General features: G+C 39.8%; 1 protein-coding gene and 1 long non-coding RNA gene across 4 annotated transcripts in view; both read left to right on the forward strand.

The window, feature by feature from the left end:
* Positions 1-27,619, forward strand: part of LOC138402283 (uncharacterized) — a 154,726-nt gene that overhangs the window by 118,099 nt on the left and 9,008 nt on the right. The window lies entirely within an intron of this gene.
* On the forward strand, positions 10,919-27,297 carry LOC117984491 (serine-rich adhesin for platelets-like). 3 transcript variants are annotated; one of them, XM_069498089.1, is made up of 14 exons: positions 10,919-11,074; positions 11,518-11,557; positions 12,963-13,160; positions 14,159-14,217; positions 14,369-14,555; positions 16,156-16,328; positions 17,745-18,063; positions 18,972-19,074; positions 19,912-20,029; positions 20,112-23,100; positions 23,850-24,084; positions 24,210-24,338; positions 24,435-24,626; positions 26,307-27,297. In XM_069498089.1, exons 3-14 carry the CDS (start codon positions 12,966-12,968, stop codon positions 26,459-26,461), a joined length of 4,854 nt encoding a protein of 1,617 aa, XP_069354190.1. In that variant the 5' UTR covers positions 10,919-11,074; positions 11,518-11,557; positions 12,963-12,965; the 3' UTR covers positions 26,462-27,297. The 3 variants fall into 3 exon arrangements, with proteins under 3 accessions (XP_069354190.1, XP_069354182.1, XP_069354185.1); XM_069498081.1 differs by lacking the exon at positions 26,307-27,297 and having other exon boundaries at positions 24,435-24,844; XM_069498084.1 differs by lacking the exons at positions 10,919-11,074; positions 26,307-27,297 and adding an exon at positions 11,390-11,446 and having other exon boundaries at positions 24,435-24,844.

A 27,619-nucleotide genomic window follows, 5' to 3' on the forward strand; every position in this document is an offset into this window, starting at 1 on the left:
TTTTGTAAGTTTGCTAGATACATATTGTCGATTACTTATGTATTACTAGCTGATGCCGCTGATGATTTTGGTTTAGGTTTTTAAAATCCCGTGGGCGCGTGCGGTGGGAACTCTTTGATTTTCCGGGATAAAAAGTAGCCTATGTCTTTTCCCGGGATGCAAACTATTTTTGTACCAAACGTCAAAATCGGTTGAACGGATGGACCGTGAAAAGCTAGCAGACAGACAGACAGACAGACGGACGGACAGACGTTACAGACACACTTTCGCATTTATAATATTTATGGATGGTATTATAATACTTATTACACGTAGGCATTTGAACGTTTCTTCATATTACTTACCACGTAGTAAATGCATATTACTTCTAAGGTATTTCCTCAGTTCCCAAAGTAGATCGGTCATCGGTCCATAATTTTGAAGCTAACACTTGATTACTCGAAGCCGAATCTGTTGTCACCGAACTCAGCATTACAACAATCTTCATCAACATCAACAACAGAAAGCGATTCATTTATTTGAATAAGAAAATGAAAATCTTTCAACAAGTTTCGTATACTATCGTTCCATCTTAATAAATCCAATCTCTCAGTTTGATTGTAAACAAAGCTACTGTAATGTGAGGAAGCCGACATTTGACACAGTTTCCTGTTTGGCGCCAAGTTCGCCGACGCAACTCGCAAGATGAAGGCCTTTCGAGTAAATTAGCACAATTTCAAACTTTCTTATTCATTTTAATAAGGAAACTAGTTAGGTACATCCAACAAGCTTAGTACAATCGCTCTATCTCAATCATAATAATCCCTCAGTTTGATTCTTGGACAGAGACAATTTTACTTCGTTGTGATTCGATTAAAAAACAGCTTTATTGAAGTACTTACTAGAGATGACGCCTGCGACTTCGTCCGCGTGGATTTAAGAACTTGAAAATCCCGTGGAAACTCTTTCATTTTCTGCGGGCAAAATCTCCTTCCCCAAGCTGCAAGCTGTCTCAAACGAATGGGCCGTGGACAGCCAGCAGGCAGACAGACAGACCAAATCCAAACCACGTAGTAAATAATTAATTTGCAACAAAAACACCCGAATTTAATAGACTTAGGACCGATCCGAATCCGTAGAAATGCGTTCCGAAGTAGTCATAGAACTATTTGTACGGTAGCTTACGCACAAGCTCCGACTTCCGTCATCCGAATTCTTCATCCGTAAAAATATTTCGGATCTGTACAAATGTTTCAGATTTTGATTCAAATCGGACGTATAACGTACCTAGAGCTGTCAAAGAAGTCCACTGAATAGACTGAACTGAATAGCTTGGATTTGGATCAGTGATCTGATTAAGTAGTGCGTAAGCAATATCCGAGTTTGGTCCTAGTTTTTTATATCCGTATTTTCATGGACTCGGATCAGTTGAGTGCGTAACCGCTTTTAGGTACAAATTTGACGTCAAAAACTCTCAAAATAGTTGCGTGCGTGCGTACTTAAATGTTTTTTTTTTTCATGGTACAAATATAGAAATGCCTGTACCTATACTCGCCCATTGAAATGTATTTAAGTAAGTACGACATTTTACAGTGAATAGTTACCGTTTCTCGTATGGAAAATTGACGTGACGTTAAAGATTTTTTTTTATCAATATAAGTATTACACTTCAATAAACTTGTACGAAATGCGAGATGTGAGTTGTGACACAATCTCGAACAGCCAATAATGCATTCTGAGCTCAATCTATCTTATCCGATTCATAAAACTTTCCGAGAGCCAAGATTCGAAGGATCGAGTTCGCACAAGTTTTTCAGGCGAGATTTTCTATACCGCTATTCAATGTTTTGATTTTATTTTTATTTTGTTTATTTGAAAGTAATCAACAGCTTAAATACATAATTATTATTTAAATTTAAATCTAGGTATAACAGAAGGCCAAAAGAGATTACTTAAAATTATAATTAAAACTATTTTAACAGAATAGATTTAGAATAAATGTAGGTATATACAATAATAAAATAACGACAGTGTGATGTATGATGTTATATTCTTATTTTTGTTTAGTTTCTTTTTCTATAGATTTATTTAACGTTTTTAGATTTTTAGGGTTCCGTAGTAAACAAGGAACCCTTATGGTTTCGCCATGTCCGTCTGTCTGTCCATCCGTTCATCCGCGGCTTAGTTTAGAGACTATTAGTAAGTAGGTAGGTATCTACGGTAATTTTCCATGGATATAGTACAGAGCTTTGTCCGCGTGATCTATTAGTTTTTACATAGACCGTATAGTGTTTCGATTGGTAGGTAGGTATGTTCTGTGATCTGATATCCAATTACGTGATGCTGGATAACTAGAGCCGTGATCCATCACGTCTACTAGCCTTGTATTTTAGGGGCGTGCCGACTCGACCGTCGCGTTCCGACGTAATTTCCTTTACTGTAATTTTCTTTCTGAGGTTGTCGGGGACATAAAAATATGAAGTGTGAAAAATTACAAGCAAATAATATTCGGAATAGAAATAATGAAAATAAGTTATAATAATTATTAAGAAATTTTAAAAAACGTCTGCTCTGCCATATTAAATTTTTTCACAAATGTAAATTACCTGTTACCTGTTATCTCCCAAAGCCACCACGATCCAAATAAACATCCCGTGTTGGGGCCAATAGGTACGCAGAGCAGCTTTTCTAAAATAATGAAGGTCTGGCACGCGCCGGCCCTTTCTCAATAATTTTACTTAGTATAAAATATTTCAATGGGTAGAGATATAACAGATCATTTGAGTTTTTAGTCCATTCATTATGTTTTTATCGTTTTTATACGTCTATTGGTTGATGATGATGATGACATATAAAGCTCACCCACAAAAAGCCAACAAGCCCTTCAAAATTCGTTTACTAGTAAAATCTCATGCTAGTAAATGACAGTTTTTATGGATTTCTGAAAAATTCCAATTGTTTTTTTTTAAATTGTACCAAAAGCATTTGCAATAAAGAGAAAAAGAAAAGATAGTAAAAGTGGACAGGGAAGCACTTTTCTCTATGTGAGATCTCTACCAGTGACCATTGGCAGTGCGAGAGGTGGTAGAGGGAGTAGCATTGTGTGCGGTTTTTAAAATGACCTGTTCAAATTATAATGGCATGGAGATAGAAATAAGTAACTCTTTGTTTATTGGGTACATGAAGTTCCAAACCTACCCACCTAAGACAAAGTCCGTTAAAATAGTTGTATCGCAAAATATATCTACGTACTTACTTAATTAATCCTTTGTGGATAGTTATCTTACTATAGAGTCGTAAAAGGCTCTTCAAAAACTTATCTCTAACTTTGTAACTACTTACTTGCTAATTAATTTACACCCGCGCTGGTTCTCTGTTGCTCATTTAATCTCTTTAGTTATTGTATTGCTGCCACTAAAATGTTGTATTTAGTATTAACGTACCATGTATGATCAAGAAAATACTTTATAAGTAATCTTTTATAACTTCAGATCAGTGCATAACTTCAGTTCAGTGCATAACAAGTCTGCTTCTTCTTTGCGTGCCGCTCCGACTTTTCAAACTTTTCCAACTTCAGAGACGCATAAGTTACCACAAATACCAAATTTCATATGAATCAGTTAAACGGATGTGCTTTTAAAAAGTCCCGTGTCCTCTTTAATTTTCCAGGATAAGAACTAGTCTATATCACTCTCCAGTCTCCAGATCTCTAACAATATCCACGTCAAAAGGACAAACCAATAAAAAACAGACTTTTGCTAATATGGGTAGTGATGAATATTTATTATTTTGTACTAGAAACGCAAAACCGATTCAAAGCTTATTTCTTACTAGATGATGCCTGAGACTTCGTCCGCGTGGATTTTGATTTTTTTAAATCCCGTGGGAACTCTTCAATTTTCCGGGATAAAAAGTAGCCTATGTCCTTCTCCGAGATATAAGCTAACTCTGTACCACATTTCATCCAAATCGGTTGAACGGTTGGGCCGTGAAAAGCTAGCAGACAGACAGACACATTTTCGCATTTATAATATTAGTATGGATAACAAATAAACAGAATCATTAACACAATATTAGGAATTATTTCAACACATTTCAGCATTTTCACCATTTAACGCAATGCGTCGTCGGCCATTGCAATATTTCACGTGGAACTGCGAGCTTACTGGGTGATCCGAAATCCGAATAAATCGACCCTTGGTATGTTTAATCCAGCGGAAGGATGTCAATCTATCTAATCCAATAACAAAACAATCCTTTCACTGAACACAATTTTTGAAGTAATTTTGTTAGTAACTGGTACATATAATTTATGAATATTGTAAGTGAATTCCGTAAAAGTGGTTTTTAATAATTATATGTACTTACCTATATTTTGCAATACCCTAACAGGGTCTCATATGTATCTCATGTTATTATTTTAAGTAGATGCATGTGAAACGCAAATAATAAAGAATAAAGAATAAAGCCTGTTATGTTAAAAGTGGAATATTAGCTAACTCGAATTGAGGTATTACTACCTACTTAAGTTTTACTTAAGGCATAAAATGGGTTGTTCCGTGAGATGCGTACCTAAACGATGTGCTTGCCCGGCGCTTTAGACCTTCTGGAATTAGGTTTTACACTCACATTTTCACACGATTTCGCGATTATAGTGCACCACTTAGGCTGTCTGTCCACTGATTTGAAGAAGAGAGGAGCGGAGCGGAGCTGTGCAAATATTAACCAATATAATTCCATAAAACCCCCGCTCCGCTTCAGTAGACCAGGATTTGCGGACTAGTTCAATTAAATAATAGATTTTAACGCGGAGCGGAGTTGCACAAATGAGAAACGGCAGTGACTCGGAGCGTCTATGCACAGATACAGTCCGCAACTCCGCTCCGCATCACTTTCTCGCTCCGCTCCGCTACCTAGCTCCGCACCAGTGGACTGGCAGCCTTGCGTTTCAGCGAGAAGGTACTTGCCTTTTAAGTCAGTTAAAAAAAATAAGTATATTATGGGGATGACGTGATAGATAAGAAATAAGAATCATACTAAGTACTTAAGGGATGAATTTCTATTTAAATAACGGGTACCTACGGAAGTGCAGTCAGTGATCAGAGCCAAATAAACCTCAATTTACATCATTTGTGTTATGTTTATTCAAAAGCTCTCATATTTAGTTACTAAGTAGGTAGCAAATACGTTTCAAAGCCAGTTGAATTTTAGACAATACATGGAGGAAATCGGCTTATCTTACACAGCCAGGTTGCAACTAAGCAGAACTCAAGGCAGCGGGAAGCTCCCGAGTCCCGATAACATTCTTTGACATGACATGAATGCAATGTGTGCCAAACATATATCATAATAACTGTATATGTTTACAATTTACACCCCTTCAGCTACTACTAAAGAAATAGTATTCGTAGTGCGATCCAAACAGACGTACCTTAGACGTACTTAGTTTGACTCTCATTTGAATAAACTTATTGATATTTCGTAGATTAGTTCTAGGCACTAATATCTGTCTCAGTAATTTGCTAGATGTTCGTTATAAATAAATAAACAAAATAAAAATGTTTTTTAATTATTATTTTTATACAAAGAAATATTTTTTTATATCTAAATTAAAAGTAAAAAAACAATATTAAATTAAAACTAAAATTAAAATAAATTAAATTAAATCTAAAACCTCATCGTGACCACCGCAGCGAGGCATTGTACCCAAGATGCTGGCAGCATTACTCCTTTGGATGGCCAAACTAATTCTTTGACCAAGGTAGCTGCCAGCACTCGGGTCCTCGGTTGACTCGATAACCCTTTTTGAAATTTCCTCAAAAAGAGCTCGAGCCCCCGGGCCCCACAGCCACAAGGTCTCCACACCAAAAGGCACGAATATCAAGCTCCCGTCGAGCCTATTCGGCGCTGATGGCCGCTGCACCCGCCATAGAGGAGGTCGCCTGAATGTGGGATGCAGCTAAAGTGCCTGCACACATTACATCCCATTTTTTTTTTTAAATTAAACTTTTGAATCATTAAATGCATCTATTTACGTTACTAGATTAGTGCACCCGCCATACTATAAACCTACCACCAACAACCATTCCATAAACCTACCGCTTACCGCTACTTAGGTCTTTAAACTTGAGATTTTTCCATGCAGGTTCTCATAGACCCAAGAAGAAAAGATTTTTAAAAATTTCAGCGCCGGGGTGGATCAATATGTATACTTACCTATTGATAAAAACCTAATAATAAAAAAAAAATAAACAGTGAAAAATTGATGTTGTAAATATAAACAAGGAAACTAATTTGGGTAGAATGGGGTAAAAGCATTAATGTTATTTTGTCCGGCTGGATGAACGATGGGTTGAACCTTCCCCCGAATGAGAATTGAGAAGGACCGCCAGCTTACCTATTTATTCCCTTCATTTCCACTACTTAAAAATTATCTTCTCGCTTGATTAAATGTTTTCGTTTAGGTACTTAACGCGTTTCCCTACTGTTTGAATTTTACAAGGGCAGGCTGTCTAAAAAGTTAAATTTCTATGTAGACATTTTTTGGCTATATGTATGTGTATGTTTTTCCTGCTACTCAATTTCGATTGCGGAAACTTTGCACCACCTTACTCAATCTTCTAATTGTGCGCAAAACAAGAATGTATTACCTACGAGAAAACTATTCGATATAATATCAACGTACCTAAATATTCCCCATTTCGTCGACGTTAGCAATATTAACATTTGCTGTGCGATACAAATGAACCCTTTCCATGTGTTTAATACAGCGAAAGGATGTCAATCCACCAAATCTAATAACGCACAATCCATTCACTTCAGATACTTACTAAAGTACGTCTACCTACTCCTTTCATGTTCCTCCTTGTGCAACGTTTTTTGCTATTTGTTTATACTTACTTACCTATTAGGCTGCTACCCCAAAGAATAGTAGATTATTCAACATGGGGGTAATGTAATGTCTTACATCACGGGCGCCGGGATACCGTAATTATCGTACTTTTTAAGAATAATTTCATCAGCCTTCAACTAATGTCTTTTCACTGTCTAGTTATGCCTATCGCTTTTTTCTTTTTAATTAAACCTACTTATGCTAATGTAAAAATTAACTTTTAAAGTGTGAATTACAATTTTTAATATCATTTTTTATTCAAGCACCTCTCTACTCTTCACTCTATTAGGGATGTTCATTTAATTACACGATTGCAAATTCCCAGTTTGTCGAGCAGATTAAACTGACGAACGGCATTTCAGAAAGTGAGTAAAAAGCGTACAAGTCCCCGATTTTACTGTAAAATCTGTAGGTAACTGGTTTAATCGGTAACAACATTTTTGAGATTTTTGATACATTTTTATGGTTCCGTATTAAACAAGGAGCCCATATATCTACTTAGTTTCACATGTCTATATGCCACGCGGACAAAGTGATAAATATAAAATCTTGAAACAAAAAATTCATAAAGTGACCACCTCCATCGTACATATACTTTATTAAGTGGGGTCGAATAATTTTTTTCGTATATTTTATGGTATGGGGTTTCATTAGATAGGTCTTTCAAAAATATTGCAGGTGTGTGAAAACCGTTTTTCGAATTCCTGAAGGTAAGTACCTACAAATGTACCTACTTGCAAATTATTGCTAGAGTCAAGTGTACAAGTTTATTTAAAAAACTCCCGAATTCAGTATAATGATGATAGGATTAAAACAAGTGAATGATAAATAAGATAAAAACTATTATTATTGGAGAATAGGGAAAATTCGCAATGATTTTTATTAGATTTGGCACGGAAGGGATTGAACCATGATTGAACCCTCCTTGACGCCTGACGAGAATGGCCGCCAGCTGAGCTATCGCTATGGAGCTTTATCTTCAAGCTTGAATAAACATCGTTTGTCATGTCAATCCATTCTTGATCTAGCATACGAGTACCTATCATCCAGTGGCGTGCAGGTCATAGAGGCATACATGCACTGCTTACCCCAGTTGTAACAGATCAATGCATAATATTTTCATTATGACCTGCTAACTTAAACAGGTTCCTACCTAACTAATGCATACCCTGACTTCAAACTCTGTGCACGCCACTGCTATCATCCTATTTCCTATCCTAAAAATGAGAACTAAACCCAAGAAAAATCGGTCAAGTGCAAGTCGGACTCGCACACGAAGGGTTCCGTACCATCGTGTAAGATATTCTACCTACCTAACGCTACATACTTTTTTTTTAATTTGCATGGCAGCCATTTTATTTTTGCCATCTTGCTTTTTTATTATTTTTTAAGCTCCCGTTAAAAAGAGAGCTTTAAAAAAATAACGTGTAAGTAACAATAGTGACTAGGTATACGAAGGATTTCATTTAGAGTAAGTAAAACATTTTCCATTTATGCTTGATACAACATTCACTGATATCCGAAACTACCTAGTAGGTACTTAGTAACCGATCACACGTCAGCCCGGTTACCAATCCATTTACGAAACGTAGAAATACGTTCAAGATTGATGGCGTATATGGAATTACGGGAACCTACCTATACGCAGGTATCATACTCAGTAGATACTCACTTTAAATCTAAAAGATGTGTTTTCTATTAATAATAATCTCTATTAGTAAGAAGTGTAGAAGTAGAGCGATGATAACTTATTGGTTAAGAAGTCGCCCTCCTATTCAGAAGATCGGAGGTTCAATTCCAGACACTTATTTATATATTTCCAAAATTATTTCGCTTTGCTTCGATTCCGGGGGACGCGGGTGATTGATTGAACCCCCAAAACCCTCCTTACCTACAACCATGGCAGGCACAATTCCGGGAAATGACCCGTCCATGTCAATCAAGTCTTTGATAGTCTAATAATATGATAAAGTAGACAAAAATGAGAGTTCTTAATTAACAAAAGGAACAAAGGGCTTCGGAAAACGCTCGGTATTAGGCACCATTGTTGCTATACATAAACACAAAGAGCGAAAATATTTGATCTTCAACTTCAAGCTTGTCCATTGTTCTCAATGCAATTTAATCAAAATCTTGGGACCGTATAATTATTTTTGCAGAGAACTTTATGTTTAACTAGCTAATGCCCGCGACTTCGTCCGCGTGGACTAAACAAATTTCAAACAGGAGTTTGAACCCCTAAGGGGGTGAAATAGGAATTTCACCCCCTTAGGGGTGGAATTTTCAAAAATCCTTTCCTACGTCATATCTGCATGCCAAATTTCAGCCCGATCCGTCCAGTAGTTTGAGCTCTGCGTTGATAGATCAGTCAGTCAGTCGCCTTTTCCTCTTAATCATTATTATAGGTAGGTACAAAAATAAATTTATGGTGCCTCTAGGTATGAAAAGATAGATTAGATACGTAGGTACCCTTTTTTCATTTTACGTTCCGTTAAAACTCACTCGTTGACGTTATCCATCACTCTTACGTATAAATAAAAAATCTTTGATGTAACATTACGTATTTCATAAATCATACATCATAATATTTAGTGTAGGGTTAAAATTAAATCAAGGCAAAGCGACGACGCATCTTCTCCGAAAAAAATAATAATTTATCCCGCGCGCAAAATTGCCGCGAATCAAATTTTGGGAAATATCTCGTTACCGTGTCCTTCGTTACCGTTACTTTGGATGTTGGTGTCAGGTATATTTATAACATGGCCATTTATTTTTTGATTCGAAACGGATATCTCTTTATTTATCTATCGCTACTTTAGAGGTACGCCCGCCGGCTACTTTAGAGGTACCTATGCCGATTGCCGACCACTTGAGACTTGAGAGGTACGACACCGGCTACTTACTATAGTTCCTGTCGTACCTCAATAGTAGGCTGTACATCTACAGTAGCCAGCCGCCAGCGTCTCTTTAATTTAAAGTAGGTAAAGGTAGCCGGCGTAACTACACCATATTGTAGCTGTTACGACTTTTATAACCCAACCAGTCAAAGTGGTGTGCGTAATCCCTGCAAAATGGAGCAAAATGAAATGGAACTCTGCGTGAAAAAAATATGTTACTTGAGTCTGGTTTACATTAATTGGATTAGGTACCTACATCATCATTTTAAATCATAACTAAGATAAATAATTCCATAACTCTTAGTATCGCTAATAGTAGTAAATTCACAGTCAAACCTTAGCATTCAACATTGTCAATGGAGATCATGGAATATGGAATTCCATGACACAACGTGGATTGGAAAAATACGGTCTGATGCCCACGACTTCGCTGCGTGGATTTAGGTTTTTAAAAATCCCGTGGGAACTCTTTGATTTTCCGGGATAAAAAGTAGGCTATGTCACTCTCCAGGTCTTTAACTATACCCGTGCAAAAAATCACGTCAATCGGTTGCTTCGTTGGGACGTGATTGAATGACAACCCAACAAACCAACAAACCAATAAACCAATAAATCAACAAACAAACATTATCATCATCATCATTATCATCATCAACCAATAGACGTCCTCTGCTGGACATAGGTCTCTTGTAGGGACTTCCACACGCCACGGTCTTGCGCCGCCTGGATTCAGCGGCTCCCTGCCACTCGTCTGATGTCGTCCGTCCACCTAGTGGGAGGTCTTTCAACGCTGCGTCTTCCCGTGCGAGGTCGCCATTCCAGCACCTTGGGACCCCAACGTCAATCGGTTGTACGAACTATGTGCCCTGCCCATTGCCACCTCAGCTTCGCAACCCGTTGAGATGTCGGTTACTCTAGTTCTCCTACGGATCTCCTCAGTTCTGAACAAACAAACACACTTTCGCATTTATAATATGGGTACTGATGCTTAATAGGGTAGAAAGCATGTTAAAAGATCTTGCTTGAGCTTGTGAAAAGTAAAATTAACTCCTAAGTTACAAAGTTACCCACATTGACCAATACTTGTGTTAACCTACTATACCTGTATCTGTATGTTATCTGTGTCAGAAAATTTTGACAGTTCGCAGCTGAATGCTTGCCGTAGAATTTTCTTTAGATATTTTTGTGTCGTAAAAGTGTAGTTTTTATAGTAAACAAATATTATTAGCATTTTAAATAAATAATATTAATTGTGCATTAAAGCATGGATATTATTTCTTCATAAAATCACTACAATATGATCCAGGTAATTGTCATTGTTTATTGTTACGTACGAAGAATGGCTAAACGTTTAGATATTTTTGAGCGATACACTTTTAACCCTTTGCTAGTTTACAGTCCTTTAGACTGAAAAATATTTACGTAATAACATCGTAATTATAAATAAAACGGTAGACTAGGTATGTAATCAGTTGACATTTTCCAATATGGCTCACTTGTCGTTTCTTAATCTTATTATTTTAAAATATTGTCTGAAACTAGTAGTTCTTGGTGTTAAGTATTATTAACCTCATTCAATCTAAATAATTTTGAGTAACTTTGATTCATCTGCAAACCAAGTTCATGTTTTTCTAGAGGTACATTTTTAGGTTGGAATTTTTAGTGGTGTTTTGTCAAGGTTTGGGCATATTTATTTTTTGGTTAATGCAATGTTAGTGCCAGCATAATAAAAAATTACTTCTATTTCAGGTCTCATCATATTATTATTGTTACATCACAAATTAATAAGGTAAATATTCAAAAAAATTAATATAATCTATTCAACTGGGTACAGTGCCGAATCAATAATTCCATGACAAATTGCATCCCTATTTTGTTCCTGCTCATTCCATAGCTTTAATTGCATATCCATCATCATCGTCAACCAATAGACGTCCACTGCTGTAGGGACTTCCACATGAAACAGTCTTGCTTCACCTAAATCCAGAGGCTCCCTGTGACTCGTTTAGTATGTCCACCATGTAGGGATGGGGTCTTTTAATGTCTTACTTTCCAGTGTGAGGTTTGCTATCAACTGGCATCTCAGAACCCCAGTGTCTGTCAGTTTTTTTAACTATGTGTGAGCTGCCCAATGCAACTTCAGCTTCACAAACCACTGTGCTATGCTGGTTACTCTGGTTCTCTTATGGATCTCCTTATTTCTGATTTGATCACGTAGAGAAACTCAGGATATATATATTAACCACATTATATAATATGTACTATAAACTTGTTGTGTATAAATATGTACTTTTATTCATAGTTGGATTTATTTGTTTAGTATCCTTTCATGGCACATTTGGATCTGCACAATTATTTATTAATACTGTATTTCTTTAATTTTAAAACATTGGTTATTTATAAATTGTTGTGTGTCCTTGATTCATCAAAGCCATGAAATGTTTGATATAAACTTGCATTAAGTAATTCTGGCCTACTTATTAGTAAGGAGAAGTTGTACAAGAGCCTTTAAATAATTTATAAAAAATAGCTGATCTAATATTATATAAGAAATAATATCATCATCTATAATTATTATGCAATGAAAATTAATAATTTTCAGTTATAACTTATACCTAATTAATAAAAACAGTTTCAGGTATCATTTTTTGAGACCAGATTGTTCTTTGACATAGGCCTAGCTATTCTACACCATCCATTTAAGTCATGCTCCCTCCTTTGCTGTCATCTAGTCATTCCCATATTGGCCTAAGATCGGTTATTAGAAATATCTACCCTCATCTGTTGTATAATTGTGATAGAGAATATATGGTAGATAATGTGTAGAATGACATATCGCACATAGGTTGCCTAACGAAATCACATTGTATTTACACACACACATGTGATGTATCAATCTACACATTATCTACCATATATTCTCTATCATAATTAAATAACAGATTAGGGTAGGTATTCCTAATATATCCTATAGGTAGAGATCCAGCTCTACATATATTAAGAAAATCAGAGTAAGAACTGGTGTAAATTTGATCTTGGTCTTTAAAAGATTTAACTTTATTATGTCTGATCCAGCACCATTTACGTCTCTCAATCTTTTTGAAGATAGAACAATCAGCCTTTACCTGCAGGTGTATAAATGATGTGAATCAAAAGCAAGACAAAGGCAAGTACAATATTTTTCTTAAACACAGGTAATGGATCCAGTGTTGGATAATGAATGGCTAGGATGCAAAAATGATGCAATCGATGAAACTCCGAGTGTCGGCAACATTGCCAGGAACTGGCAGTGGAGAGAAAGAGGCATCAATCCACCAAATTCACCTTCCAACAAAACAGTACTAGAAAATGTAGCCGAAGATATCTTGGTGCAGAAGCAATTAAAAATAAGAGTAAGATTCAAAGAAGTTAACAAAAGTAATACACATTTTATTTAAAATTTTGATTCTAATTTATTGTAGGTTTCATAATAATTTAGTAGTTAATGGGTTATAAGTTTTTAAGTCTTTGTAAATTGAATTAATCACCATTATTATTAAGAAATTAAGTATTATTAATTATATATATTGATTTCCTAAAAACATACCAGTTATTATATTATGACATGAAAAACATGAAAAATTATTATTATAATTTATAATAGACTAAGCAGCTTTTGCTGATGCGTCTATATCATAAGTGCTTCGAGTTTTTCAAATGTTTATACAATCAATTCTGGAACTGGTTATCAGAACTTGACATTACCACTTCCATGGCCAATTTATTCCATATATGAACAACTCTGTTGATGAGAAAGTGTTATGAAAAAGCATGCTCTCAAAATTTGGGACATTATAATAATTATTTAGTACAAGCTGACCCGGCGAACTTCGTACCGCCTAACAGTCGATTCTTTAATATATTTTTTTTAAACTTTGAATTTTTCTCTCTATAAGAACCATCCTTGTACTTACTTCAAGGAATATCCATACTAATATTATAAATGCGAAAGTGTGTCTGTCTGTCTGCTAGCTTTTCACGGTCCTACCGTTCAACCGATTTTGATGAAATTTGGTACAGAGTTAGCTTATATCCCGGGGAAGGACATAGGCTACTTTTATCCCGGAAAATCAAAGAGTGCCCAAGGGATTTTTAAAAACCTAAATCCACGCGTACGCAGTCGCGGGCATCAGCTAGTTATAAATAAAGAATTAGCGAAATCGGTTCAGCTGTTCTCGAGTTTTGCACTTAGCAACACAATCAGATAAACACACAATAATTTTTATATATATTAGATTTTGTATGTTTCATTAGACTGCCTCTTTCTCTTCTGCTTTTGAGGGTGCTGAGGCCAAGCTTTATAAGTCTTTGTTCATATGAATAATAAATGTCTGTTATTGTTATATTGCAGTGTTGCGAATTGCCAGGATATCCCAGGTCAACTTTCCTCATGGTTTTCAGTCCAGATGGGTATGTAGTTTTAAAATATGCAACAAAATCCATACTCATATAATAAATGCGAAAATGTGTCTGTATGTCTAATGCGGTCTGGCCTTTAGTTATTTGTAATATTTTCTGAGATACTAAAAAATAATTGAGTACAATTTATTTCTATTTGTAGCACCAAAGTAGCATCCACACATGGCAATCACAATGTGTATGTGTCAGAACTGGCCAGTGGTAAACATGTGAGGATTTTAAAAGGACATCCACGCACGCCATGGTGTATTGCTTTCCATCCCTCCCACCCTCAACTTATTGGTTCAGGCTGCCTAGGCGGCCAAGTCAGAGTGTGGGATATTTCCAGTGTAAGTTAAAAAATATTTATCAACATCGAACAAAATCTAAATCCATACTAATATTATAAATGCGAAAGTGTGTCTGTCTGTCTGTCTATCCGTCTGTCTGTCTGTCTGTTTGCTAGCCTTTCACGGCCCATCCGTGCAACCGATTTTGACGAAATTGGGTACAGAGATAGCTTGCATTCTGGGAAAGGACATAGGCTACTTTTTATCCCGGAAATCAAAGAGTTCCCACGGGATTTTTAAAAACCGAAATCCACGCAGAAAAAGTCGCGAGCATCATCTAGTCCATACTAATATTATAAATGCGAAAGTGTGTCTGTCTGTCTGTCTGTCTTTCACGGCCCATCCGTTCAACCAATTTTGACGAAATTGGTGGAACGGAGGTTTTGACGACCTCCCTGGCGCAGTGGTGAGCGCTGTGGTCTTAATAGTGGGAGGTCCCGGGTTCGATTCCTGGCAGGGGTTTGGAATTTTATAATTTCTAAATTTCTGGTCTGGTCTGGTGGGAGGCTTCGACCGTGGCTAGTTACCACCCTACCGGCAAAGCCGTGCCGCCAAGCGATTTAGCGTTCCGGTACGATGCCGTGTAGAAACCAAAGGGGTATGAGTTTAATAAAAACTGCCATACCCCTTTCAGGTTAGCCCGCTATCATCTTAGACTGCATCATCACTTACCACCAGGTGAGATTGCAGTCAAGTCAAGTCAAATAACTTGTATCTGAATAAACAAAAAAAAATAAAAAAAAATTGGTACACATATAGCTTGCATCCCGGGGAAGGACATAGGGTACTTTTTATCCCGGAAAATCAAAGAGTTCCCACGGTATTTTTGAAAACCTAATTCGACGAAGTCGCTGGCATCATCTAGTATTATATACAGGGAAAGGTGTCTGACTGACTTATCCTATCAACGCACATCTCAAACTACTGGATGGATTAAACTGAAATTTGGCGTGCAGATAACTATTATGACATAGACAGCTGCTAAGGATTTTTGAAAATGCAACCCCTCATGTGGTAAAATAGGGGTTTGTGGATCCAGGGGTTTGTGGGGAAGTTGATCCAGTTCTAGCACAAGCTTTGTGTTTAATTGGAGGGAGAGGGAAATGTTAAATAGGACTTCCTTTAAAAAACCGGCCAAGTGCAAGTCAGGCTCTCGCAATGAGTGTTCCGTTGCAGTCTTATTTTTTCGACATTTTGCACGATAATTCAAAAACTATGATGCATGAAAATAAATAAAAATCTGTTTTAGAATGCACAGGTGAAGACCTTTCATATGATACTCCACTTGATATAGTTATCTTACTTAGAAAATTGAAAATACTAATTATTAGTTCATGACCACAATTTAATTTTTTTTGTGTGATGTAAGCCTAAATTCACGGTTTTCAGACTTTTCCCCAAATGTCAGATATAAGATCTACATACCTGCCAAATTTCATGATTCTAGGTCAACGGGAAGTACCCTGTAGGTTTCTTGACAGACAGACAACAAAGTGATCCTATAAGGGTTCCGTTTTTCCTTTTGAGGTACGGAACCCTAAAAACTAGTTTTTGATTAGTCAAATAAATATTTGAATTGTTTTTAACATTTTATCAACAGGGTGGCAGTGAAGTGTGGAATGTGTCCAAAGAAACAGTTATAGCATCCATAGCGTTCCATCCGCGCGAGCAATTGTTGGTCATTGCTACATACAATGAGCTATATTTTTGGGATTGGAGCCAACCTGCTCCTTTTACTAAGGTTTCTACTAATAATGTAAATGAAAAAGTCAGGTATGTAATATTTATATTTAAAACAATGACTTTTCACGCGCCATTTTAACTTTATGTGTCAATTGTCATGTCAAAATTACGATTTTTAGTCCTTGTTTTAAAGGTGATCAGCTGCGCGATTGTGGTAGAATGACAGGTACAATGTCACGATCGCAATCACCTCTGATTGGTTGACGCTTACTCACTATTGGCTAGAATTTATTGTTGCAACAAGAATACCATGAATTTAGCAAATCACAACAATTGCGATTGTGATAATGATTGATGCAGGTTTTACGGAATCGACCGGCTGCACTTTTGACATGACAGTTGGTTGACCCATAGAGTTAAAATGGCTTGTGAGAAGTCATTTTGTTCGGACTATAAATTTTATATAAGTTGTGATAGCCTAGTGGTTAGGACGTCCGCCTTCTAATCGGAGGTCGGGGTTCGATCCCGGGCTCGCCCTTCTAACTTTTCGGAGTTATGTGCGTTTTAATTAATTAAATATCACTTGCTTTAACGGTGAAGGAAAACATCGTGAGGAATCCTGCATGCCTGAGAGTTCTCCATAATGTTCTCAAAGGTGTGTGAAGTCTACCAATCCGCACATGGCCAGCGTGGTACACTATGGCCAAACCCCCTCTCACTCTGACAGGAGACCCGTGCTCTGTAGTGAGCCGCCGAGCCGGTAATGGGTTGATCATGATGATGATGATAAATTTTATTAACATGTACTAAGAATAAAGACATGGATTCATGTTGTTATTTAGTTGAGCCATGTCATGAATCCCCATTCCCACTATCACTATCAAATGTGTTTGTCATTCATATTCTAGAGAAGTCGACAAATCTCAAAGTTTCCTCAACACTAGTTCATATTATTAATATTAAAAATGCGAAAGTGTGTCTGTCTGTCTGCTAGCTTTTTACAGCTCATCCCTTTAATCGATTTTGAGGAGTTTTGGTACAGAGATAGCATTGCGTCCTGGGGAAAGACATAGGCTACTTTATCTTTATTTATTATTAAAAAATCAAAGTGTTCCCAATGGGTTTTCAAAAACCTAAATCCACGTGGACGAAGTCGCGCGCATCATCTAGTTACAAAATATACTTGAAAGTTCCAAAATATGACTGAAAATATGTCTTCTTTTGCATAGTCATAAATCAATACCCATATTATGAATGTGAAAGTGTGTTTGTTTATTGGTTTGTCCTTCAATCACGTCGCAACAGAGCAACGGATCGACGTGATTTTTTGCATGGGTATAGCCAAAGACCTGGCGAGTGACATAGGCTACTTTTTATCCCGAGAAATCAAAGAGTTCCCACGGGATTTTTAAAAACCTGAATCCACGCGTACGAAGTCGCGTGCATCAGCTAGTTGCTAATACAGATAAAAACAGTTGGATTTTTAAAATCAACCTTAAATTTCAGGTATGTGGCGTTTGATTCATTGGGTTACAAACTGATAACTGGAATATCATTACGACCCATGCCTGGAGGGATTAGTAATAGTGTTCTTCAACATAACCCAACTTCAAATCCAACGAACACTAGTAGCACCGCACGACGGGAGGACTCTGACGACAATCCAGGAAACGGTAGACCGCAAGATAATTCCGGCTCCACACAGGATATTATTGTCAATTCTTATCAGAACTTGGTTCAGAGATATGACAGTCTAGTGAGGAACTACCAGCGTCTATTTATGGTTCGACACAGGCTTACGGTGACGCCGCCACCTCCCAGTACGGTAAATACATTGTTAGTTTTACGTAGAATATTATTACGTAATAACTAATACTTAACACTGTTTTATTTCCTAACAATCTAATATTTGAAGTACCTGCCTATCCAATATGCACATTACTACTACTACTATTAAAAAAACGTAGACTGTAGCGTTTTATAACGTGTAAAATTTAACTCCTCACGCGCCTTTTTAACTTTTTGTGTCAAATTTCATGTCAAAAGTACGATTTTAGTCGTTATTTTAAAGGTGAACCGTACTTTTCACAGTTAACCCGTAGAGTTAAAATGGCGCGTGAAAAATAATTTTGTACGGACTATAATCATCTATACTTATTAAAAGACTGTAAATGAACCATAATTCTTTTTTATTTACGTCGTATTGATTCAGCGCGTACTTCGCGACATAATGACGACTCTGATGTTATTCTCGAAACGAAATTTAAAGTACATATCTGCATCTTTTTCTTTTTAATATTACTATAAAAGGACGGAAAATTAATTTTGAATCAAATACTCTAAATTTTAGTGCTACTTTCAAAATGTAAATACTATGCTCAAGAGTCTTGAGTCAAGACTGGCACCTAAAGTCATGAGGTTTGACAGTTTTAAATTTAATTGAGTTTGTTTGGCCTTTTCTTATTACTTTGGTAAGAAAAAGATGCAAATACTCTAAAAAGTTGCGATCGGAATCAGTACCAATATGGGTTCGATTAGCTTAAGAGCGTTTGTGCACTCATTCGTATTCGATACGTTTTCGTGATCCGTCAAAATAAGTATCAAATGAGAGTACAAGCGCACGGACGTTTTGATGACGACTACTTCGAATCGTATTTTCACGAATCACGAAAACGAATCGAATACGAATGAGTGCGCAAACGCCCTAAGCCATGACAATTGAAACTATTGTAGACGGACCGCGGTACAGATCCGATGGAGACGGACCCATCGCCTGAAGCTAACAGCTACACGCGAGTGGCGCGCTCCTACACGTCCACACCGCAACTTGATGACGGTAAGTCCAGTTGCAGTTTCATTATCATTATGAATATCAAGTAACAATTTCCTTTTTTAAATACAAAATCAAAAAACTGTGGCTAGATAACTCTGAATCAGGCTAGATTTGTGACCGCTTAACATAACAATAGGCAAATTTGATTCTAAATATTTCCAAATATTTTTTTCAATACATGTCAAAAATTGCGGAACCGGCAGGATGATGTAGGAAGTGTGATACAGAGTAATGATAGAGGTGTATGATTCCCACAAAAGTGGGAATCATACAGGGCGGTTAACATAAGCTGGCATGTTCACAGTACCACAAACGCTATTTTACTATGTATAAGCAAGTTCTAAAAAATCAGTTTATATTATTTTAACGAGGTTGCGCCCAAGTTTTTTTCGGTGCGCTTCGTGCTGCGACTTTTTGATAAATATCGTTTCTACGCTATACATAATATATCTTTGTAAATAAAGGTAATTTTAAATCCTTCACTTCCATCACTGTTATTATTGTCAAAAAACACCGGCCAAGTTGCGTTCTACAGACTACAGTACATTTTATACCTAAAATTCAATCTGTATTCAATTCTAACTTATCCTACAATCCTATCTTATCATACAAATTTCACAACAATGTTACTTAGGTAGGTACTATGTATGTATGACTGTATGTATGTGGCCTGTGGGCCAACACTACAATGTATTTCCTTTTCATTCGTGTATAACTGCTCCAAGGTTTATGAGGAGGCTCACATTGCAATGTTCGATACAATATTCCTTTTTCTAAAGACATTTTATCGAAGTGTTCTTTCCAATCTTTGTAACATAATTGTCTCTAATTTTGTGTCAGAAAATCCTACTACGGCCACATCTAGCAATAGACAAGAAACTGACAGTGGAGACGGCGAAGGAGGTAGTAGCCGCCTGCTCAATCTTGATGCTTTATCTTTTCATAGTGGCCCTTCCAGGTAAAGAGATGATGCGTCAATCATTGTGTTAAACTAATTTACAGGATCTTAACTTTACTGCATGTATTTTCTTTATTTACAGGGATCGAAATTCGTCACGTCAGGAACATTCCATTTTTGGCTCAAGACCTTCCGCATTCCATCCTCTAAATGACACTTCTGGAAGATCATTTCGAACAGTCGACCAGAACGAACGAGCATCTAGGCTTTTGCCCAATCCATTTTCCTCTACAAATGGAACACCACGACCGAGCAGAATTTCATTTACTAGCCTGGTTGCCCAACAATCTACAAATAATGTGGCGAACTCCTCTCGCACCAGTATATTTCCAGCCTACAGGCCGCACTCGCCCTCGCTCTTAGATTTGTCCCCCCGCAGATGGCGCGGTCGACGAATAGTCGTTTCCGTACCTAACGATAACTCTTCGACTACTTCAGATAATGCCCCCACACGAACTTCTCGACAAAACACACCACCGACTTCGGCGACTAACGCAACTCAGACCACTAGTGTTAACACTTCTCAATCACAATCATCTGCACCAGTAGACGCGCAAACTATTAATGAAAGTCTTGATTTAATACGTGATATTCTTAGAGATTCGGGTACGAGACTATTAAATTTAATAACAAATATGTCTCTATCGAGTCTTAGTGCCGAAGAAGATATTCCCCGTCGAAGTAGTGGAGATAGAGCGCACTCGGATGGTAATGAAAGTGGCGACCGCCCGAGGGCGTCGACGCGTCCCCGTGTTCGTTTGTTCAGCTCGAATTTACGACCATCGAGGATGATATTATCATCCAGTTCAGAATCGGATAGTGATCAGTCACCAGAAGTTAATATATTTAGAACTAGGAATTCTACATTTAGGGAGGATGACACGAGAGATCCTGAACAATCCAGCGGTGCAGGGCCATCGAGCTCTTCCGAACGAGGGGCGCATGCTACGGATAGGTTAGTTTTTGAATTAGGAGAATTTCGGCTGCGAAATCCAAACCGTGAAACGGGTGGTATTAATGTATCTGCAAATAGCAGTCGATTTCGTGTACGGACCCAGAACAATGCGGCAGGCGAAGGCCCCAGCACGTCTAACAATGATAACCCAGGCACATCTAATAATGAGGTTCCCGAAAACTCGGAACAGAATGACTCTAATGACATAAATTCTAACAGGCCATCAACAAGTACAGATAGCTTTTGGGGTACTGGTCGGATCCCACCAGAAGAAGCCTTTAGAAAAGTTCGCGGTGGAGTTAATGCCTTGCAAAAGCATACTATGCAACTTACTAATATGTGGCTACGCGGTAACCGTACTACGATGCCAGAATTACGAAATATGTGGGAAAATCTACGTAGGCGAATTTTAATGCTACACAGAGAAACTGGACGACAAGATTTGCCCAGTCACTACACGAGATCACTTTTGGAAAGGTGTATGATGTTAACTGAAGTGACAGACAACATTACTCGAGCGCCTAGCAGAAACTCAAGGACGCAAAGTAACCAGGGAGAGAGTACCAGAAACTCTGAATCGACAAACACTGAAAATGTGCCCTCCGATGAGCCCGAACAGGGTACGTCTAGAGATAGTCCAAGTAACAGCGGACAACCATCAGCAAGCAAATCGCCTCAAACTAGACCATCCAGCGTTCGTTCTTCGCCGTCGCTTAGAAGGCGATTACAGTCCAGCTATCGGTGGAGGCCAGAAGACGAGCTTAGACGTCGGTCACGTATTCCTGCCGCTACTCGCATACCTCAGAGATATTTAAATAGGCCTCGACGAGAGTTTGCCAGAGCAATGGAAGTAAGTGCAACTCGACACGAAATTCGAATGCGTGCTATGCAAGTACTATCCATCATGTTTAATATGATGATGATGTGCTTAGAGGAGAGAGGATTAAGTCAGCTGATCATAAATATGTTACGTTCGTTGAAAAAAGCTTTGGCCCTAACTTGCCTAATGTTGATGACAAATAGAAATAATGGACGTGCTAGTAATAATACATCGCCTCAACGTGTCGATTCACTGAATGTTATTCGCCTAGAAAATGTCGATCACACAGGTCCTGTAAATGTCGATGGACCTGACGAACCGCTTCAAAACGCCGTTCCCAGTGACGTGGAAGAAGATCGTTTACAGAGCAGCGCTAGCAAACGTGTCAGGCGAGATAACTCTACAAGCTCTCAGTCCACACGTACTGATAAAAACACACAGGAAGCTGCAATTCCTTTACCTTCAACTTCTACACAAAGCAATATAACTCAAAGATGGAGTAATCGTCTCGCAGTACAGATTTCAGCGGCAAATAGAAATTATTCAATGACAGCTAGAAACAGACGAGATTTATATATGGAAAGTAGGCGACTCAAAGCGTTACATAAAACAAATCCCACAGCCCATCCTCTAATTAAAAAGAGAGTATGTCCGCCTGTATCCTCTCACAGGATTCCTGCGTTGCGTTTGCTACCCAATAGGGGTAGTTCAAAGCCGTTAAGAGCGGCTCGAACTGAATCCCAGAGTACACAACCTGTCGCCGGTCCCTCTAGTGCTCTATCCAGCGATAGTTTTAATACTAGACCCTCCAGACTACCTCCAGAAATGATGAACGAATTTGAGCATAGAATCAATTTAATAAGATTGGCTCACATGCAAGCTGTGAGGTTGCGTAATGCTGCAAGGAGTAGGTTCAGACGTTTGCAAACGATAAGACTGTACACGCCGTCGTCGGTTCGAGAGATGTTCAACTTGCCACCGACTAACGACAGTCCTCCCGAGAACCGTTCGACTTTGCAAGATCCGGACTCTAATATTCGACGGTCCTTCACATCATTCGAGTACAGACCGCACATACTTACACGCGAACGCATTTTGTCACGAGGTGCCACCAACAGGCCAACGGAAGAATCAAGACTGGAACAATATCAAGCGGCCATAGAGGATGCAGCTGCCGCGGCAGTTCCTCTTTTGCAAGTGGGCGATCTCAGCATAAGCAACCCCGACGCGCCGGCAAACCCACCACAAAGACTACCGAGAATTCACGAATATTTACAACCCATTATACTCGCCCAAGTAAGTAAATTATCATATTATATTATTTTGACTTTGTATCGATTGTTTGTGCTGTCAGATAATACGGACACTATAATATTAGCTCAGCTGCTCGACTGCGGTAGAATTACAGCTACAATGTCACGGATCACAATCACCTCTGATTGATTGACGCTCGCTCACTATAATTGACTACAATGCATTGTTGCAACAAGAATCGCACAAATTCAGCCAATCATAACAATTGAGATTGTAAGAATGATTGATGCAGGTTTTTCAAAATAGACTTCCTGATATTTAAACGATCTGTTGCAATCTTTACTAATTCTAAAAACCTCTTCCTTCTTGTATACTGGAAACGCGATATAAGTGCGGGAACCCTGTGATCATCATTTTGCTCGTATATGGTGCAAGTAAATACATTATTTACATGGTAATCACATATCCTGCCAAGTATGGTGTGCAAAATTTATTGAAACCCAGCCTCTCATCTCACCTTCTTAATCATTATGTCATCATGTAAAAATTATTATTTAGAATTTGTCATTCTAAAATTCATCAACATTACAATAGCTTTTGTTTAATAAAAAATTAAATAAATAACATCTAAAAGATGATAGGTTCATTACATGTGTGACGGTAGATGGTTATGGATACGTATTGTCGTACAGTACACATTGTTCGTATATAAAGTCCAATCGTTGAGCTGCTGGTATGCAAATAAATTGTATTTCAAGCTGCCAAGTCATACAGCTTGATTTCATTGGCAGAACGCTATGGTGATAGACGAAGATGGTAATGGCGAGGGCGCTGGTGGCCCTCCTGGGGGTGGGGGCGCGCCGGCCGGCGGCGGAGGTGGGCCCGGAGGGTTGGGGGGCATGCGGCGTATGGGTGGCATGGCGGGGCTGCTGGACGCGAGCATTATCTCCGAAGCGCTGCCGGCGCCGTCGCATCGCGTGCAGGCCTGGGACTTCACGACGGGCAACACGCCCGATATTGCCGACAGTGAGTATTGAAGAAGGCTGCTCATCCATCACACTCCTGTCCAAATAAACCCAAAATAATTACTATAAAATCCATGTTCAACCCTATTCAAAAAGCCTTACTTAAACTGTCAAAATTATGCCCAGGTTCAAAAAACGTGGTCGTTCAACGGTGCAGAATACACAACGACGCAAGTATTGATATATCAAAGGACGGCAGACTACTGGTGGCACTCCATCCTGTACCTCGACTGAGGAATACTAATCACTGGTTAGGTAAGTTCTTATGGCTTTTGCGTCGGAGAATAGCTATTTTCCTTATAAATAATAAAAGTTATTGTCTATTCTACTACATTGTTTTGTAATTCTTAGGTGTTTACTCTTTGGAGTGGTCGCGGCTAGGTCAGTGCCTGCACACGGCGGTGCTGGAGCAAAGCGCCGTGTCGGTCGCTCTGTCGCCCACCGCTCGCCACCTGGCCGTCGGCCTCGGCTCGCGGCGCTTCACCCTCGCGCCCCACGGCCGGAGCAGCGTCTTTGCGCTTCTCTACCGCCTCGACCCATTAGGTAACTTGGTGTTACATTCCGGGCTGGTCGCCGCTAGGTCAGTGTCGGCACACGGCGGTGCTGGAGCAAAGCGCGGTGTCGGTCACTCTGTCGCCCACCGCTCGCCACCTGGCCGTCGGCCTCGGCTCGCGGCGCTTCACCCTCGCGCCCCACGGCCGGAGCAGCGTCTTTGCACTTCTCTACCGCCTCGACCCATTTGGTAACTTGGTGTTACATTCCGGGCTGGTCGCCGCTAGGTCAGTGTCGGCACACGGCGGTGCTGGAGCAAAGCGCGGTGTCGGTCACTCTGTCGCCCACCGCTCGCCACCTGGCCGTCGGCCTCGGCTCGCGGCGCTTCACCCTCGCGCCCCACGGCCGGAGCAGCGTCTTTGCGCTTCTCTACCGCCTCGACCCATTAGGTAACTTGGTGTTACATTCCGGGCTGGTCGCCGCTAGGTCAGTGTCGGCACACGGCGGTGCTGGAGCAAAGCGCGGTGTCGGTCACTCTGTCGCCCACCGCTCGCCACCTGGCCGTCGGCCTCGGCTCGCGGCGCTTCACCCTCGCGCCCCACGGCCGGAGCAGCGTCTTTGCACTTCTCTACCGCCTCGACCCATTTGGTAACTTGGTGTTACATTACGGGCTGGTCGCCGCTAGGTCAGTGTCGGCACACGGCGGTGCTGGAGCAAAGCGCGGTGTCGGTCACTCTGTCGCCCACCGCTCGCCACCTGGCCGTCGGACTCGGCTCGCGGCGCTTCACCCTCGCGCCCCACGGCCGGAGCAGCGTCTTTGCGCTTCTCTACAGCCTCGACCCATTAGGTAACTTGGTGTTACATTCCGGGCTGGTCGCCGCTAGGTCAGTGTCGGCACACGGCGGTGCTGGAGCAAAGCGCGGTGTCGGTCACTCTGTCGCCCACCGCTCGCCACCTGGCCGTCGGCCTCGGCTCGCGGCGCTTCACCCTCGCGCCCCACGGCCGGAGCAGCGTCTTTGCGCTTCTCTACAGCCTCGACCCATTAGGTAACTTGGTGTTACATTCCGGGCTGGTCGCCGCTAGGTCAGTGTCGGCACACGGCGGTGCTGGAGCAAAGCGCGGTGTCGGTCACTCTGTCGCCCACCGCTCGCCACCTGGCCGTCGGCCTCGGCTCGCGGCGCTTCACCCTCGCGCCCCACGGCCGGAGCAGCGTCTTTGCGCTTCTCTACAGCCTCGACCCATTAGGTAACTTGGTGTTACATTCCGGGCTGGTCGCCGCTAGGTCAGTGTCGGCACACGGCGGTGCTGGAGCAAAGCGCGGTGTCGGTCACTCTGTCGCCCACCGCTCGCCACCTGGCCGTCGGCCTCGGCTCGCGGCGCTTCACCCTCGCGCCCCACGGCCGGAGCAGCGTCTTTGCGCTTCTCTACCGCCTCGACCCATTAGGTAACTTGGTGTTACACTCCAGACTGGTCGCGGCTAGGTCGGTACCTACGACCTGTACACGGCGAATGGCGTATTGGCGTAAATACCGAGTGTGCCTCAATTTATTAAAATACGCTCTATTTTAAAATTCTATCTTAATTGTGTCTAATTTGTGCCTATCCAAAATGTGCCTATGATCTATCTGTATTCGTATATCTAATCAGACTGTATAGATAATGTAATGTGCTATAGGTAATGCAGCTGCTAGAAGTAAAGAAAAAAATTAATAAAAGCAAAAACACTTTCAGAGAGTACGAGCCGAACTGGCCTGTCGCCCATCAAGGAATTGGAGCAAACCTGGGAGAACGGCTTCACAAGCCTCAACTGCCTACGATGGGCGCCGCAGCCGGGGCAAGGGCTTGTCTATGCGAACAATACCGGACAACTTATTATTATGAGCTAAGTCTAAACGAGACAGCCTATCTGTAATGCTGGTAGTAACACCACCCGATCCAAACGCCACACGATGCGTGCCTGTACCTGATTGTAGAAAAATTATAATTTTTCTACAATCAGGTATATACACTCGTATAAGCCTATTTCACTCTCCAGGCTACAGTAGCGTAATGTGTGAATGTGTTGTACGTTCCAGCTCTTGTTAATACAGCTGTACCATTTATAGCGTCGCGGCGGACGGCGTATGCGTTAAAATAATTGCTTATGCGACATGCGTATTACTTAATTGAGTACACTATAAATCATGATCAACCCATCGCCGGCTCACTACAGAGCACAGATCTCCTCTCAGAGTGAGAAGGGGGGGTACCCCCAAACATTTTTAAATTTAAAATTACAAATGAAGCCATATTTATCAAATTCTACATAAGCATAAAATATGTAGTTTAATTAGGTAATAGTGACTGTTTAGTTGTATACAAACTCGTAAGTAAACTAAATTGACAGTATTGAAAAGTAATGCTATCCTTTGCACCAGCATATTTATCCACTATCAGGGCAAGATCAAGATGACTTAAATGTTTAAGATCATATTGAGAATTGTCAGAATTTTATATTTTGCCCATGATATTAAAAAAACAGTCTTGGCGTTTGATTCGCTCTAAAGTACTAAGATCGGGTTAGTATTCAGTCGTTAGTCAATTTAATTTAGTTAGATTTGTGCGCAACCGAATTTGCACCCATGTGACACTAAATTTTATATTAAACGTTAATCACTAAAATGTTTCTATTATAAACGTTTAAGATATATACCTATTATATGTGGGAAAGAAGCAGGCGTTACTTTGCGGATGTTCATGATAGAAAAGGAACAGCAAGCTTAATTCACTATAATCCGCAGGTGATATGCACTCCCGCAGGCGATATGCACCGTTCGCCCTCCCAGAACTTAACACGTAAGAAAAGCAAGCAGTACGCACCTCCACTACACAATTCTTCTAAAACGCAATCAACATACATTTTACTGCGGCACCAGAATATCCTCAGGAAATGTTGACTCCATAATGCAATTGCGGCGTAAGATATTTATAGGTATTTATATACATACAAAGTCAAGGACATGTCGGGCCAAGCGCAGTGTAAGGGGTTCCATAGTTGCCCGTCA

The sequence above is a fragment of the Maniola hyperantus genome, chromosome 1 (genome assembly GCF_902806685.2).
Source record: "Maniola hyperantus chromosome 1, iAphHyp1.2, whole genome shotgun sequence".
Lineage (NCBI taxonomy): Eukaryota > Metazoa > Arthropoda > Insecta > Lepidoptera > Nymphalidae > Maniola > Maniola hyperantus.

Coding starts and splice junctions, on each gene's coding strand:
- LOC117984491 (XM_069498081.1), top strand. CDS start 12,966: ATGGATCCAGTGTTGGATAATGAATGGCTAGGATGCAAAAATGATGCA. Junction 18,064..18,971: donor CGCCGCCACCTCCCAGTACG/GTAAATACATTG, acceptor AAACTATTGTAG/ACGGACCGCGGTACAGATCC. Junction 20,030..20,111: donor TTTCATAGTGGCCCTTCCAG/GTAAAGAGATGA, acceptor CTTTATTTACAG/GGATCGAAATTCGTCACGTC.